Below are 13,429 nucleotides of genomic sequence, written 5' to 3'. Positions count from 1 at the left end.
AACAGTAATTGTTTTGTAAAACACAGGGTTGTGCAGTTGTTAAGACTCAAATTTAATTGCTTTTGTGACATTCCAGTTTTATGGCCTTTTTGCTGTCTCCTTTACAATCTGGAAGGACTTGTTAGATATGTAGACACCATTTTCCAGACTTTAATTTAGCAGAACAGCTTATGTTAGATGCAGTCTGAAAGACAGACCAACCCTACTCTCTTCCAATACCCTAACTGAGTGAGGGAATGGAGAATCAGATCTAATGGCTATTATTTGGGATAAATAGAACCATAATAAACTATTCAAGATATTTATTCAATTTTGCTTACTTTTCTAATATATTGAGTAAATGTGCAATAAAAAAGAGCCAGCTTTGTTTGGTTGGGGTTTTTTTAAGTATATCCTTTCTGACATATTGTTGCATGGTTTTGGGTTACTGCAAAGAGCTCTGTTTTCATCTCCATCATTCTGAATATTGATTGAAGTTCAACATTCAGGATGAAAGGAGTCAACGCAGTCACTACTTATTCACACCATTAAAAATTGAAATAGAATCCAACCCAGAAGCTATTCTGGTCTTGTTTTGTGGATTTTTTTCCCTTATAAAATATTAGTTCAGACTTCAGTACTACATAGGAGTATTTTCATCATTAAATTGATTCTCTGCAGTTGTGAAGCTGGAGTTATATAAGTAGTCACAGTATTAAATAGCAGTTTGCTAAAATACCTCTAGGCTCACCAGGAATTAGACTTATACTATTGTATGTATAAACCTGGATCCTACAAGATTTGCATGAGAGGTGAATCTGAGCAAACTCCTGGCTAATTACCTTCAAGAGCTTTAAGGATAATGGAATAACTCCTTAAATGCAATGGAAAATTTAGGAAGAAGGAAAAAATTGTAGATAGTGTGTAAGAAAGATAGGGTCTACCTCACCTAAAAAGTACATAAATGTTATGTGTCAGTTTTATTTGCTTTACTAGGTTATCTGCTTCTTCTGAAATCAATGCCTAAATTCACTGTGTAGCCAGTGGAAAAAGTTTTTCAAAGGTCTTAAAGTGATGTTTTAAAATTCATTGATCTCAGTTTAAACAGGCAGTCTCTCTTTTTAGATCTTTGCAGTGCACTTACCTTCCTGTTACAGGGAGCAAACCTTTTGGGTGAACTTCAGCACTTAATTTATGTGTGCTGGAGTTGCCTAAAGGAGAGGTGCACCCAGGTGCCTAAGCTAGATTGTCTGTATCTCAGATGGAATTACCTCTGAAATAAAGACCAATCTCTGTGAAACTGGCAAAGAAATTGTAATCTTTCTATTAAAAAATATATTTAAAAGTGTAGCCAATTATTGATGTAGCTATGTTGCATAATCAGTTGTGGTAATTACATTTTTAATTACTATACCCTTAGGACCTGATTCTGATCTTGTTTCCATTGGTATAAAGCAAGGATAACTTAGATAAAATCAATGCAGCTGAACTAAAATATAATTGATGAGAGGTCAGAATTGAGCCCTAAATGGTATGCTAAAAGTGGAACTAATCAGAAAGCTAAATGGGTTTATAATTTGTGCAATTGACATTTTCATATTCTAAATCTCCAAGAAGTTAACCTTTGGATACAGAACTTTACTTTCCTTTAGAGTCTCATAGTATTCAGGGAAGTGAAGGCACTAGAAAGCATGTAAAAAAAAAAGAAAAAAGAAAAAAGAAAAGATGATTCTGTACAGATTTTCAAACCACATAGTAAATTCTTTCATTAAATGATTGATGTGTTTCCAGCTTAATGCATTTCTGCAGACAAGTCTTTGAGCAAAGTTTTCTGGTGAGCAGAATCTGGAGAAGCATTAAACTATAGCATGTTCTCAAATAACAACAAAACAAAAAATTCTCCCAAATCCAAAGTTCCTATAAGCAGTAGGGAATGTTAGGAACTAATGTCTACTCAAAGGGAAGAATATTCAAGATCTTTTTGAAATTATATACAGAGTTTACTCTTTCTGTAATAGATAGTAGTGATAAATTTTCTAAAAGTCATCTTTTTATCATATGTAGTTGCATAAGCCCTATAAATATATTACAAGTTTTAATATTTTGGTGTAAAAAAGAAAATAAAAAATATTAAATATATTTTCATACAAAATTTGTTTGATTTATTTTTAAGTAAATATGCTCATTATGTCTAAATTAGTTTTTGCTGTTGAATAGTGAGATGTTAATTTTTGTTGTATAGTCAAACCAATCAAATAGCTTTGCTTTGCAAAATACATTCCCCTGAAGATAAGGGGTTTTCCTTCTGCTTTTGCACAGAGTATTTTTCAAACAGCTTGTGCAAACATCCAAAGTTACTTCATTTGGGACAACCAACTTTGTATCAAATGGATTTTTTCTCAGCTGACAGAACGTATGTGAATTTTTGTACCTCAGGTGAAATTTTGAATATTGTGTTTCTGTCAGTGGCAGTTCTCCACAGCAGTGACCTGGCTCTGGCCAGTGAAACTGCTTCCTCTACAAGTCCTGCCCTAGGGAATCAGGGGCTGTCTGCTGGGACTGGCCTTCTCCTCATGGACACGACTTTCCCTCCTGTGCTTGGTCAGGAACTTCAGCGTTACTGCTTCTGTAATTATCACTGTAGCAGAGATTCCCAGACGGATATTTATCCATCTGAAATTCTAGAGATTTATTGCTCTTTGGGAAAAAATAGCTCATAACATGAGAGAAAATGAAAACTGTTCTTGCATGGAGTTCTTCCTTATTCTCTGTGAATACTTCCCATGCTGCTTTCAGAAATATGCCCATTTTTAGCAGTGCCATTATGATGCATTTCACAGGAATTTGGAAGGCTGGAGCAGAAGTTGTTACATATTTGAGGAATGTTAGTAGAGTAATATTTTTTTTCCCCACAGAACAATTACATCTTTGGAAGCATCAATTTGATCAAACCTCTGGCACATAATTATTGTTTTGTGCTGACATCTTTATAGAATATTTATATGGCTTTTGTTAATATTTGATCAACTGTTTTTAATTTTTTTGGCATGCCACTTTGTTTCCAGATTTTGGTTGGATGTGTCTGAAACAAAATGCTTTATTATGGGGCTGGAATTCACTCAGTTGTGTCTAGGACATCTCACACTAAATAAACATAATCTAACTACTCCATAGGCCTCCAAAACCACTATTGTAAGTCACCTCATACTCTTCTCTAAAAGTAAAAATTTCTTTTGCTGAAGTCAAACTGCAGTGGCAAACTTAGCTATCCAGTAGCAATAAGAATGTATTAAGGGGGTTTTGTTGGTTTTTTTTTTTTTGTTTTTTTTCCCATGTGTAGCATCCTTGAAGCTGACATTTATTTGTGACTGAATAGATGACAGCATGAAATTCAATTACAGCAAACAGTCTCAGTCATTACACCTGTCTGCTTCCAGAGAAAAGTATTTGTAAATTGGTTTTTATCCTTCTGTTCCCTAAAACCTATGTCTGTAATTGACACTTGCCAGCAGAGATGACTGGAGACAGAAGGAGAACATTATGTGTCTGAGTATCCCACCAGGGAAAAGAGTATCCTCATCTTTGGAGAGTTTTGTGGTGTTTTGTTTTCTTTAATGAAGAATGATATCTGTGTGCCAAGGATTTACTGCAAGGCTGGTGGCAGATGTTTCTCTAAAAAAAATACATAGAAAAAGTTATGAAAGATGAATCACAAAAAAACACAGGACAAAAGAAAAAGCTAATTAACATAGAAATATTTCTTCTGCGAAGGAAAACAAATGCTTCAGGAGAACAAAGGCACCTCTCTGTTATTTGTAAGGCTGGTTTGTTACTCTAACACATTTGTAAGAATCAGGTTTGTGCCTGACATGTCAAAACTTATTCACAAAACAAGAGTTGTGGATATCTTGGGAGACAACGTTGTCACTTGTTACGCAACTCAGCATCCGTTCAGCACTGACTGATGCCCAAGTTGCCAGTTTTCAAAGAAATGAGATGCAGACATAACAGTAATATTTGTACCAAATGTCAGGCAGAAGAAACAAGGGAGTTCATAGAATGGGTCTAGATGTAGACTGTGACCAGGAAAACAATCAAAATATGATAGACAAGCTGTCAGCTCGATCTTTCCTAACTGTTTCATTTCTTTCTGGTAGATTCTTTTTCTTTCTTTCTATGGGCTTCCCTCCCCAGAATTTTGCCAGAATAGACAGCGTAGAAAACTGATCCGGCTGCTAAGTTTTGAGTTTGATGAAGGAATTACCAAACCATTATGTATTTCAAATGCATCAGATGTTTAAAAGGTATGGACAATTAGCAAATCACTACATACGTGGTAATAATGTTATTGGAGCATAAGCATTCTTAGAAATTTGCTAGTGATATTAGGGTAGATCAGAATGTATTTATTGTTTTTTTCCTCATGGGTCCCTTCCCACTCAGCATATTTTATCATTCTGTTTTTTAATTGATATTTGACAGTTTGGGCAACTACTGCTTCTGTTCCTCTCTGTAAATCAGCAAGTATTTTGAGAGTTTCTCAGCCATAAAAGTAATGGCAAAACATGTGATGGAGTAATGCAGTCAAGTATTACTTGACTACCTTGCCTGTTCCCATGCACTCATGACATCCCCAGGTGGCTCAGAGCAACTGTGTGTGCCTCTGCTGATGGCTTTCCCAGCACTGTAAGCACACTGTGTTATATTTATGAGCTGGAAAGTAAAGTGTGTCAGCAAGTAAGTTAAAATGGTTTCTCTGTAGGATATTGTTAGTGTAAAATATCTGATTTATTTGTGTCTTTTTTTGAATGCTGCAGCTTGTAAACACAGTGGGGAATTTCTCTGCCATTGATCCAAAGCAATGGGTACTAATGGCATAATACAGTGGTACTCAATAACCTTTTATCATGGGTTGCTTTGTCATGTGGAGGCTTAACTGAGGGGAGAGAAATACACCATAACAAAACAGAAAATCTTGTGAATGTCTATCAATACATCTAATAATTTTCAGTATAAGAGCTATCATGATCTTTTCTGTTATCTTTTTGCATGAATTATGATTTAGAATAACATGAAAATTATTGTGCATATTAGTGTAAACATGAAGTGAAATGTAAGCATTTTTTTTCAAAACATTTCAAGGACAAGCTGTGGCAGTTTTCTATCATGGCTTTAGTAGCACTCAAGTGAGTGCTATATTACAGTGCTTTGAAATTTTTAATAGTTTAATAATTAATATAATTTTTTTAACTGATTGTAAAGAAGCTTTTGTATCTTTCTAAGAAACAGAATATGGAAGTAAGGGAAATAGCTACACAGTAAAGTGTTAAAATTTGTCCAGTACCAGAAATCTGAGCAAGGCTCTTTTTGCATGAGTTCCATAGAAGTAAGCAAAGGCATGTGTCCTGAAGCAAGGGAGGGCATGTATCCTGAGGTATCCTGTTTCAGACCAGCACAAAACCAGTGTGGTGCCACATGCTGACCCCCAGATCCCTGACAGCAGCAGCTGCAATTCTTCAAGGTGTATAATCTGTTTGCCTTCCACTCTTGTTTAGTAATTTTGGCAATTCTGATGCCTGTTTCCCTTGAGAGCAACCAGAACATGGTTGGAGGCCAGGTTATGACTTCTCTTTCAGTGTTTCTCCCGGGAGCAAATCAGTGAAGAAAGGTGCCCTTTGGGTAATCTGGGTACAGGACTATAATGGAGTATGGGGATTTTTGTATTCTCTTCCTGAACAACCATTTAAGAGCTAACAACAGTATAATTTTTTGCTAGTATTTTCATATGCATATATATGTATATGTGTGTGTGTATGTATATATATAGTATATATATCAGCAATCAGCGCATATATATATATTTATATTTATATACATAGACACATGTTCATTTTGCATTTGTTATTGATAAAATGCCAGATTACAGTCTCACTTAAAATAGATGTAGAGGAAAAACAACTTTGTTATCCAAAGATTTCTGCTAAAAAAGCACACAGCAAAGACATGTTAAAAAGAAATAACAGAGTAGGTTATAACCATTGGGATGTCAATATCCCTGTTTTTCCATGTTTTGCATCTGTTAGCAATGTCCCCTTCAGGCTCAATACTCAAAACACCCTTCCACTGCTGTAGAACACTGTTGCAGAAAAATGGTTTATGTCATGTAAAACTTCTATTGGGCCCTAAGATACAGTTTACAGGGATGTAAAATTGATCTCATTGCTGCTGTAGGAAAAGCTGGTAGTTTTGAATGATTGTTGCATATCTTCATGGTATGAAAATAAAAGATGCCAAAATCCAAGTTGTCCTTTAGGAAGTGCAGTAAGGGTGCTATCAAAGTGCCAGGGTTACTGTTTGACTTCAGCAAGTAAAAGAGGAAGCTCAGATTGATTTGAGCACATTATTGCTGTTGTAAGATAGGGAATAATAAGTAAAAAAAAAAGGAAGTCTGATAGCCCATTCATTCTTTACAATTTGTATGACAAGTCATGAAACTGGAGTTGCAAGCATGGATTTGGTAGAATTTGTTAATACTGAGTTTAGTCCTGGAGCATGTACTCTTGTTCATTTTTGAAATTTTCTGTATGAAATGTGACTGCAGGATTGTAAACCCTTATTTCTAAGAATTTTCAGTATTTTGTTACACAAGATGCTGATTTTAGAGACACTATTTAAAAAGTATCAAATTAAAAGCCTCCATGACTGCTGCTGTTGATGGAATTGAGACACATTCAATATTCAGGACTTTAGGAAATCACTGAAAAATTGATATGTATGTTCCTTTTGCTGACATATCTGTCTTCAGTAAAAAAGATGTTTACAGCAAATTCTGTGCTAGCAATTGGTACATTATGCCTAATTCCTCTTATATGTTAAAGTAAGTCCTGCTTCATGTATTTTAATTTTTCAGTTTCTATTGGGGTTTTTTGTTGTTGTTGTTATTTGCTTGGCATTTTTGCTTGGTTGGTTTTGGGTTTTTTTTGTTTGGGAGTTTGTTGCTTTGCTTTGTTTTTTTGGTGGTGATGTGTTTGGATACACCTGTCTTTGCCTTCTGGAAAGCACATTATGGATCAAGGAAAATGAGAACCAGAGAATAGCTAAAGATAGGGATTAAAGGCATGAGCAGTATTATAATTTAAAATTTTCAAATGACTCTGGACTAAAAGTAGTGACTTCTAAAACAATTGCTACAGTTTTCTATGCCTTAATATTTGCACATATTAATAATGTACCATATGATTGGCTTAGGAGTATGGATGGAACACATCAGTCTACCAGATGCAATGTTCTCTCTGGAAGAGAATATATCCTTGGAATATCCTGCTCTTTTTGTCACCTCAGTTTTAACTTTTTCTATAACTTGATCTGAAAATGATGACCAGCTTGAAATCTATATAACTTGAAGGCTTTATCAGTAAAACCCAGCACAGTTATATTTCTCAGTGGCTGTGATGTTGAAACCTGGGGAAAATCAATTTTTTCTTTTGCTGAATGGTACATTTGAAGCATTTAAAAAAGGTGAATGAGCGTGCTGAGGACCTGTCATTCTCAAAGTACTTTCTTATGCTGCGTGTGTAGGTACATCTGCCTATTAGCCCTGAGAGGCTGTGTGTGTTTGATGCATTGGATGTTGTGTCAGCAGGAAGGAGAAAAAGAAGAGATGAGGTATATCAGAAAGAAAGTTGATAGCAAATGGTGTTTTGAACAGTGCGTATCCCCCCGTGTAATATATTATGGAAATAATGATTCTGTCAAGTGATGCTTCTTTGTAACCTGGGGTGATACAGTAGGGATTATGCATGCTCAAATCATTCAGGACTGGGTAGATAGTTGTCTAGAAATGCTGTAAGAAGTGTCTTTGCCATGAAAGACTTCATTAGAGATGCAGTGGCAAGAAGTAGATTACTAGAAGAAAAACACCCTGAAGTAGTTTATTATTATTGTTATTATCATTATTGGGTTAGCTAGAAATGGGAACAAATATGTTATTTTAATCCTGTTGTTATGGAGTTATCTTTTTTTTTTGCAATTTAATTCCCTAATTTATCTTGTATTTAAGGATGAATTGTATTCTTTAACTCATTTTCAGGCTTGCTCAAAATTGTTGTTGCAAAACCACAAAAAGTTGTTAATTAATTAGCATAGATAGGCAATGAGAAGTTGGCTAAAGGTTTAAAAGGAGATGTCAGGAAGTCATAACAAATAAAACATGAATGTAAAACTGTAAAACCATATGTAAGAAAGCCACAGAGAGAAGCCAGAGGAAGTTATTATTGTAGAATAAACACCAAAATGCTTCTGACCTGTATACTCTCATTAAGCAGAGATCAAGAAATGCAGCCCAAAAGGCAGGATAAAGTTAGCCTACCCTCTCAATGGATTGGCTTATGTGGCTGCTCTAGTTTGAAAGATTTCTGTGAAATCAGTGAAAACAAACTGGTGCTCATTGCCAGAGGAGGATACTCTGGCTTCAGTCAGTTTGATGATTCCCTTCTTCCCCTGAAAAACATGGGGACTTCAATAAGGTTAAATAGCACACTGCATTTTAGGAATCTCACATGGTCTGGGAATTATATGCAACATAATTGTCTTCAGAGCTGCCAGCATATGCAAGGTTGGATTGTAGGTTTGGACTTTTACTTTTTCCTCGTGATTCTTCTAGCAATGAAAGGTAGCACAACTTTTTTAGTTTTGGGTGCAAAACCCCCCCCCCCCAAAAAAAACAAATTGCCAAAAACCCTACACACAAACCCCAAACCAAACCAATTTGAATGCTGTCTTGCAATGTTGATAAATCAGTGGGATTTTAGTTTGAATGGAAATTCTTTAAGAATGGATTATGCCTGGTTTTTATGTACTTTGTACAGGTGTTAAGCAGGAATGTCACACAGTGTATTTCATTTCCTCAATTAAAATCTTTCCCCTCTCTCGGTTCCTCCTCCTTCACATTCCTGTTCCTTTCCCACATACACAGAGTTAACTAATATCAAGTTTATTTTGCTTCACTGCTTTAAGAGAAATGAATGCTGTGGCAAACAGAATAAAAAAATTTGATAAGCAAAAACAAAAATAGCAGGAAACATAGAAAACAAATTCCAGTGACCTAGGTAATATAAAATTGTTCAATGATAAGTAGCAACATTAACAATTTCAGACATCTAAAAATGTAAGATTAGCAATTTGAGAAACATTTATCTGGATGAGATAGAAAGTTATACATGAAACATAATGACCTCTCTGAAATTCATTCAGGATGCAGAGGTACTTATTTAGGCAAAGAAGACAACTAGTTAATCATGTCAAAGAAAACTAGACAGTAAATTAGTTTCCTGCAATCCGGAGTCCTAGCTCTGAAAAAGAATATATTCCACTAATTAAAGAGTGAAAATACTCTCAGCTTTTAGAAAGAGAATGCAAGGAGAGTGAGACGGTTCCTGGCTTCATGCAGCAGCCCAGGTTGTTGGTCTGATACAATTTTATGATTTTATCATTTAGGCAGTCTAGAGTAAGAGATCTTCAACTTTGATTATATTGATTATGTACACCATAATAGTTCATAATGAAGATTATCATGCGTGGCTTCAAAACCTAATTTTCATTTATTCTTGGAGCCTCCAATGAAATTTAGCCTATATGAACATACATGTTGTAATTTTAAAAAAATCCTAGAAACTTCAAAATTGCAGTAAGAAGTTAACAATACAATTTAATTATTCAGAGGATTATTTTCTTGATTGTGCTGCAGGTATTTTGTTTTTGTCATTATGTTTTTATACTTAACGATACAGGAGTGTGCATTCTAGATGTTTTATGTTATTTAAAAAAACTAGAGAAAGTGAAGATCCCCTTGTTGCTTGGGATAAGAATTACATTTTTTCTGAAGACTACATAATTTTACATAATGAAAGCTTTATACACAGTTCTAAAATAGGGTGGTGTTTTTTTTACCTAAAATATTTAAAATTATCAGTCTTTTAAAGAAGAATTTCAATAAAGAATCAGTATTAGATTCTGAGTTAGAAAAATGTATAATTTTATCTCTAATATCTTTAGTATTAGCTCTAGCATGTTATTTCTAATAAATTTATCTCAGGCACCTTTCCTGTGTTTGAGTCTGCCCAATACCAAGTCCTTACCCATGTAAATGGCATTTAGCTTTTAACTGTAGGGGGCTGAGGGTCAAGTCCTCCTGTTCTTTATCTTTTGCATGAGCAAAATTGATTTCCATTAAACTGAATGAGAACAAGATCAAGTTCTGCATGGTTCCAATACCATAGTTGTTTTTCGAAGTGCTATAGTTTTACAGGACTTCTGTTCTAAATTCAGTGTGTATGTTTGAGGAAGACTGTGATGTTTGGCCTCCTTTGATGCTGCACATCAGAAAAATATCTGCTGTCTTTCTCATTAAAAATAAGTTGAGAAAGCGAGTTATTTTTTCAGTCTCTCACAGTTTATTACATTTTCTCTTAAACATTTTTATATGAGAGTCAATGTCCCTATAATTCTTTTATATTGGGTTTGGGGTTTTTTAATTTCAAAAGGTCCTTGTTTGTGGGCGATATTTATTAGGAAACTCAGTGTGTATACATGTGTGTGCACAAAGTGTACATTTATTTATATCTCTGTAGAGCGAGGCAGAGGAAGACAGAGTTGCCTTTGTTCCATAAGATCTACTTCTTAAATTGTCTGGCACTTTCAAAAATGCTAAGACCAAATATGGAAATTCAGCTCTAAAGAGAAAATGTCCTGGAAAGGTTGGAACTAATGAAAAAGAGTAGGCTTAGTCTCTCAACAAAATCATTTTCATCACCATCATGTCGTAATCAGATAATGTGAGAGATTATTTCTAAGCAGAACTGGAATTAGTCATATCAAATCAGCCTAAAATGTGATTTTGTTTCTAAAAGATTATTTCTCTTTTTATGTGCATTTCAGAAACATATGCAATAAATATTTAGACTCTTAATTTGCTACACTTCAGTCTAAAAATTTTATTTGCTCTCGTCATTAGAATTAATTTGCTTAATTGTTTTTCCTATCCCATCAATCTCAGTTTTGTACCAACTCAAACGATGACACCTTTTGCTGTTTGCACTTTAGTTCAATTTCTGTTCTAAGTTTATGAACAGTAATAGGCATCTGCTAGAATATTCATTAGCTTTGAATTGTGAGCTATGAAAAGGTGCTTTCTTTTACCTTAATGAAAGTTGCTCAGCATGGGGTGGATCAGTAATGACATTTGATTTTAGCCATCCAGTGAATTTGCTTTTTATTTATTGACACATCTTGTCCAAACAGCTCCCTCGCAAGTTAGTGGTGTAATGAAAGAAAGAGTGCTGCAGAGGAGTGTGGAGCTTTCCTGGCAGGAACCAGAACATCCCAATGGAGTCATTACTGAATATGAAATCAAGTATTATGAGAAAGTAAGTGCTAAGATTATCTGTAATGTGCAAGAATGTGGTGTTTGCTTTATGCATTGTGGAACAGTGTTAAAATCATCAGCTATCAACTACCTCGTCCCTGCAAAGTCAGTGATTTTGCTTGTTTTTAATAACTAGCTAAATCCTGCCATTATTATTGCTATCATATGTCTCATATATTATATTGTGGCATACTAAAAACGAAATATACACTTGAAATCTGCCTTTTTTTTTAATTGTTAAGTTGTACTTGGATATTTTTTACCATTAAATTCCTGTTTTTACATCTATTCTACATTGTGTTTGAAGCCTGTTTCATTTCCTTCTGTACCAATGTAATTCTAGTCTTGAAATGATGTATCAAGTACAACTCCTGACTGAATTTTTTGTTTCCTTATGAGCTGGGCAGCTTCTACTTGATGTCTGAAATTTTTTAAAAACACTTCCTAGACTTTTAGGAAATAAATATTCCTTATTTTTCCTTCTAAAAAGGACCAGGACTGTGAAATTTATCTTTCAGTTGTTCTCTCAACACAGTAATGAATGGAAGGCTGCTTTTCAGTCGTAGATGAAGTGATCTCTGTTTCTGGTAGAGTGAAATTGCAATCTTACTGATGTCAGTCGGAGTTTTGCCATTCATTTCATCATGTCTAGGGCTTCATTCATGATAACTTTGAAGTACTGCAGAATAAAAAAATTCTGACAACCGTAAACTGGATGAAAGCAGAGTGAAGGCAGGTTGTGCAGCTCTGTGTTTGTCATGGGACCCAGACTAAGTTTGGCTCCTCCAGATTCCCTGGGAAATTGTCTGCATAACATAACATACTCCTAATTTTTATAGAACATTCTGGGGAAAAAAAGAAATTGAAGTACATTGGAAAAAAAAATTAATAAAGGGGCTCCTTTGTGGTCACTCATGAAGACATTTCTGCAGGCAAGGTAACAGTACCCCTATATCAAAAAGAGCATGTCAGCTTGCTGGGTCACAGAGTTAGGTAAATTCAGCCCAGATTGGATGTAATATCAAGTGTCATATTTCATTTTCAGTGCTGAATTACAGAAATATACTTATCAAAAGATCTTTATATGATTTGGGAAAGGTATAAAATTTTTATTTGTTGAGGCTAACTTCCAGGTTAAGTTCTTCACTCTAATGATTCTTATAATAAAATCTGACAGATAGGTACAGATAGCTAAATAATTCTTTGGAAGAAATTTTACTAATTTTAGCAGATGATTTTTGCCCCTCAAGCATGTGTGTGTACATACACATGCAAATAAAGTCCAAGTATTTTTAAAATGTTACATATTTAACAAAAGCAAAACTGTCCTCTCAACCAAAAAAAAAATAAATTGAGAACCAAAAAGCTTGCATTTCTTTAATGTGCAGAGCAGTTTCTAATCTGTTCAAGTAAAATAAATAATTTAAATGGGTAATGTAAAATGAAATAAAAATTACCAACATACCCAGCTTTTTATATAATGATAGCTTTTGGAATCTGGCTTTTATTATTTTCCCTGTATACTCATTTTAAATAACCAGCAGAATTTCATTGCCAATTTTTTCTGTGTTTGCAAAAATAAAAATTGATGTTAAAGTTTTTTTTTTGTTTGTTTTTCTTTTTTTTGTTTACTTTTGTTTTGTTTTGTTTTTTTAGTGGAAGAACATCCTCCAGTATTATACTTAGTACAGTGAAATTAATAAAAGAGAATAAAAAGCTCATTCTAACAATCACAGATAAACTGGAATATATAACTTTGACTGAAGCAATTTTTGCACAAATACTGAAATGGTTGTTTTCCTTCCAAATAAATGCATTTCAGCTTTAAAATTAATTCACAGTCTTCTTGCTCAGAACGAGAGAGGTTATTTAAGTTTTGTTCCACCAGTTTAGAAGAGAAGAAAAATAAAAGGATTTGAACTTTCAGCTCATTTTAAAGCCAAATTAAATCAAACAATTTTTGTCGTTCTGAAATACTCTGATAAGTGTTTTTTCACCTCTCACTTCTGGCTAGGGCTGGAATGGAAA

At 34.3% G+C, this 13,429-nt stretch overlaps 1 protein-coding gene across 5 annotated transcripts in view; it reads left to right on the top strand.

Annotated features, from left to right (window-relative positions):
• The window catches only part of EPHA7 (EPH receptor A7), a 166,018-nt gene that overhangs the window by 108,197 nt on the left and 44,392 nt on the right, over positions 1 to 13,429 (top strand). For all 5 annotated transcript variants that reach the window (XM_071445946.1, XM_071445936.1, XM_071445945.1 and 2 more), the window contains exon 6: positions 11,278 to 11,402. In XM_071445946.1, the coding sequence (XP_071302047.1) occupies positions 11,278 to 11,402 (125 nt within the window). The remainder of the gene's footprint in view (positions 1 to 11,277; positions 11,403 to 13,429) is intronic.

Source organism: Agelaius tricolor, unplaced genomic scaffold, assembly GCF_023055355.1.
Source record: "Agelaius tricolor isolate 1412-34295 unplaced genomic scaffold, bAgeTri1.0.p SCAF_1, whole genome shotgun sequence".
NCBI lineage: Eukaryota > Metazoa > Chordata > Aves > Passeriformes > Icteridae > Agelaius > Agelaius tricolor.
This window is presented reverse-complemented; position numbering and strand designations above follow the sequence as displayed.